This window comes from Alligator sinensis, unplaced genomic scaffold (genome assembly GCF_000455745.1).
Source record: "Alligator sinensis unplaced genomic scaffold, ASM45574v1 scaffold781_1, whole genome shotgun sequence".
NCBI lineage: Eukaryota > Metazoa > Chordata > Crocodylia > Alligatoridae > Alligator > Alligator sinensis.
Window position 1 is genome coordinate 5,886,157 of NW_005841845.1, and position 4,340 is coordinate 5,890,496.

The window sequence follows — 4,340 nt, forward strand, 5'->3', positions numbered from 1 at the left end:
GAGGTGAGCGCGGGGGCCTGGGGGCGCGGACGGAGCCGAGGGGAGCTCAGCGCGGGGCTCCTGGGCCCCGAGTGCAGAAGCAGGGCAGCTCCTGACAGCTGTGCTGCTGTTGGCAGGTGTCAGTGGTGGTGGATGGCTCAGGCCTCCGCATCGCTGCAGGATTTAATCCGGGAGGATTTCCTGACCTGTAAGATCTGCTACGAGCTGTACACGGTGCCGAAGATCCTGCCGTGCCTCCATAGCTACTGCCAGCGATGCCTGGAGCCGCTGCTGAAGGATGGAGCCCTGCACTGCCCCGAGTGCCGGCTGAAGGCGGACGCCCCTGGCGGGGCCCCCACTACGAAAACCAACTTCTTCATCAACAGCCTTCTGGAGCTATTCCAACTCAAGCACAAGCGCGACCTGGCCTGCACCGTCTGCTCTGACGCCCAGAGGACCCAGCCTGCCACTGCCCGCTGCCTGGACTGCAAAGACTTCTTGTGCCAGACCTGCACGCAGGGCCACTGCTGCTCCCGCCTCACCCTGCACCACAAGGTGGTGAAGCTGGAGCAGTTCTTGGCTGGGGAGCACGATGCCGAGATGAGGCTTCTGCAGGAGCTGTGCTGCCAGGACCACCAGCAGGAAGCGCTGCGGTTCTTCTGCGACACCTGCGGCGCTCCCATCTGCAGGGACTGCCGCATGCTGGACCACTTTGAGCACAAGGTGGTGTCCATGGCCAGCGCCGTGCAGCGGGAGCGGCCTTCTGTGGAGCAGCTGATCGAGAGCCTGGGGGGAACCATTGTTGGCATCTCTGAGCGGGAGAAGACTGTGGGGGTGGCGATGGACACGCTGGAAGCTGCAGGTGAGAACATCAAGGAGACGATCACCAAGTATGTGGAAGACCTCAGTGCCTACCTCCACGCCCAGAAGGATGCTGCGCTGGGCGAGCTGTCAGCTTTCCTGACCCAGCAGATGGAGAGGTATCAGCAGGTGAAGGAGGAGCTGCAGAACCAGAGAGACAAAGCCATCAGCACGAGGGAGTTCTCCCAGAGGATCCTGGATGTGGGGAAGGACTACGAGATCCTCCATTTGGAGGGCATGATAAGGAACAGGATCCAGGAGCTCCAGGCATACACCCCGCGGGAGCTAAAGAGCCAAGTCCCTAAACTGACCATTTCCTGGGACGAGCCTACACAGCTCTCAAAAGCAGCGCTCTTCAGCCTGGCTTTTCCCAGGCAGCAGCCGGAAGGAGACGTGGACACTTTTGAGGCTGGCAGCGAGAGGTCTGTGTCACTCAGGGAGGGGTTTGATGAGTCATCCCTTGACTCGGAGGAGGACTATTGTCTGAGCTCTGACGAGAGGTTGCTTTCCACCCCTGAGGCGAGCCTTTCCCCATGCAGATGGCGTGGGCTGCAGCCTGTGTGTGTCTGTACCTTTGAGGTAGAACAATACCCCTCTTATTCAAAGCCCAGCATCTCGGGGATTGCAGTCCTGCCGCACAAGGACGGCTATCTCCTCCTGGACCAGGCGAACGAAGAGATAAGGCAGTACAGCATTAAAGGGTTTCTCCAGAAGTCGATACCTCTGCCGGATCATGACAGGGGCTTCTGCGGTATTTCAGTCTGTGGAGACACCTTGGCCTGCTCCTCAGACACGTACCTCTTCTTCTTGACACTGGATGGCAAGTTCCTGCGCAAGCTGCGGCTAAGGGGAAGTGAGTCCTCCTATGCTCTCACATCCTACAAGGACTCCTATGTTGCTGTCAGCGAGGGGACGCTCTGCTCCATCTCCCTGTACAGCCCCTCCGGGCACTGCGTGGGCAGAGTGAAACCTCCGGATTACGAGGATGGGAAGTTCTTGTTTGTTGCTGTCAATGCCTGGGAGGAATTCATCGTCTCAGACTTTGTCAAGAAGCAGGTTCTCATCCTCAAGAAGTCAGGGCAGATCCTCAATGTGCTGAAGGCACCGCACTCACCACTTTCGAAGCCATTCAGTGTCTGTGTGGACGCCCTCGGCAATATTTTTGTGGTTGATCAGTTCCAGGTGATTCAATTCTCAAGAGACGGCAGGAGAGGGGAGGAAATACTGAGCAGCCAGAGGCAACGGAAGAGGCCCCGGGTCATCACCGTGGATCTGGATGGGTGCCTCGTCCTGGTGCGGGAAGACTGCCACGTCCACGTTTTTTGGCCTTAGCATTGTCCATGGAGCCTGAATTGAGTGTCCAAATCTGGTTCTGCAGTCCCAGGTCTGAGCCCTTTTGTTCATAGCATGAGCATGGTCATCTCCAGGTGCATTATGGAGCCTTGGCCTGGACAGCAAGGAACAGCAGAGCAGGGGGTCCGGTCTGGAATCTCTGCTTCAAGGGCTCTGAAAATGCTGGGGCAGTGGGGGAATCATTCACTACCTGAAACAAGGTCCATGCTACTGATGCTTGTCTCCTCCCCTGACACCAGGGATTACAGGGATGCTGCAGTGTGGCAGAGCCAGCTCCACCTGACCTGCAGATTGTGCTACAGAAAGCAGCTGAGAGACGCCTTGGCTTGCCCTGTGTTTGGAAGTTGGCTCTGGGGGAGGTCTTTGAACTGTTTCACTGTAACACGACAGCCTGGCACCATTCAGAGCCAGAAGCCAGCAGGAAGTGTCAGATTCTGACTTGCTGCCCTGGGGCATAGCTCAGATGAAGGGCTGCTTCATCTCCACATACCCTTTCTTCCCCCAGGTCTCACTGAGAATCAGCCCATCATCTCAGCCCCTTCAGCTTCAGCCTCTCCTCTCTGCAGGGGTCAGCATCCTCGTTGTCTTGAGCAGGTTGACCAGAAATGACAAATCTAGTGCCTGCCAGGAAGGGAGGGATCCAGGTCTGAGGAGAGTGGTTATGCTGCCTGGACAAGGGACTGCATCCAGAGAGCCCGAACCCAAAGCTCCCAGCCTTGCCAGCGGCAATGACTGAAGGGGTACTCACCAGGGAGGCAGCAGTGGTAGTTTCTGTCCGCAGGTGTAGAGGGTGATGGTTTCCAACATTCCTCTCCTGATGATCCTGCCAGACCCTGGCAGCGCAGCCGGTGCTTGGGGGAGAGCAGGGTGGCAGGGGGTCTTGGCGTACGTGTACATTTGGGGCCACAGACTGCACAGTTGTTACTACATTCCAGCATCGCCTGTCACTACTGTGCAGGCAGGCACAGCAGCCAGAAGTGAACATGCGGTGCGCATGGCTAAGTGTGAGCCACCTTCCAGGATGTCTTTGCGCTTTGCTTGAATGAAGCCCATGGCAGGTCCTCTGAAGGAGCCTGGCAGTGGGCAAGAGAACAAAGGAGCTCAGAGCTCTTCCTGGAGTCAGGGACAGAGATGAGGCCAGTCACTGGCAGCTTTATTGCTACCGGCGTGCTTGTGCTTGGAGGCAGTGGCAGGGGCACTGTCTGGGAGCTGTACAAGCCCAGAGGCTAAACAGTCATGTGCTTTCTGGCACCGCATCAGTTGTGCTCTCCGGAGACGTGTGTTCCTTTGCGTGCCCCATGCACATGTCCTCACCAGCACTCCTGCCCACACAAGCCACTTCTCTCCTGCTGTGGTGCATATGGAGCCTGGTGCCTCTGCAAGGTTCCCATGACCAGAATCATTCCCTACCCCACCTGCATCCTTTCTTTATTCCTTCTCCAAGGTGCATGGGAACGGGCTCTCCTTCCTCCCTGTGTCTGTGATGATGCACTGCATGTGTGAGGCTCAGGGACCCCTGCAGAGCTGAGCCAGGCACTTGGCACGTCCTGGGCTCCAGCTGGGTCCTGCACATGCAGTCTGAAGCCAGCTGTGCCAGTATGGGCCAGGCAGTGGAGCTCCCAGCTCCCGCCCTCCCTGGGTGTGATGACTGGCTTCAGTCCCTGCAGGCTGGTGGGAGGGAGGGGGGGGCTGCTCTTTGGCACCAAGGGACAGTCCCTGCTGTGCTGCAAGATGTGATGCTACTGCACATAGAGCTAAGTTCCATGGGCTACTCGTAACCGTGTCCCACTGTCTCCTGCGTGCGACTGCTGTCTGCCTCTGCTGCCACCTTCCTCCTGGTGTGACATCACCAGCCTCCCCCTGCTGAGCACTGCTGTGAGGAGGGGGTAGTGGGGTGCAGTGCCTGCACTGTGCATCCTTCCGGACCAGCCTGTCTTTTCTAGAGTGGATCTCACTGCAGACATGGTGAAAGCCCAGAGTTGCAGCGTCTCATCACCGAGATGCCAGCTGGGTCATGATGCTCAGCCAGCAGCACTTGTCTCCAATCCAGGCTTCAGGAGTGTCTGCGTGGAGCTGGGAATGGGAGGCTGGGTTCCAAGCCTGTTGCCTTTCGAGTCTGTACCTCTTTTGTAATAAATTCCTCTTTC

General features: G+C 57.8%; 1 protein-coding gene across 1 annotated transcript; it reads left to right on the forward strand.

Annotated features, from left to right (window-relative positions):
- The first annotated feature begins 6 nt into the window (after positions 1-6).
- TRIM56 (tripartite motif containing 56) lies at positions 7-3,405 on the forward strand. Its single transcript, XM_006015807.3, has one exon. It carries the CDS (start codon positions 133-135, stop codon positions 2,170-2,172), a length of 2,040 nt encoding a protein of 679 aa, XP_006015869.1. The 5' UTR covers positions 7-132; the 3' UTR covers positions 2,173-3,405.
- The last annotated feature ends 935 nt before the right edge of the window (positions 3,406-4,340 follow it).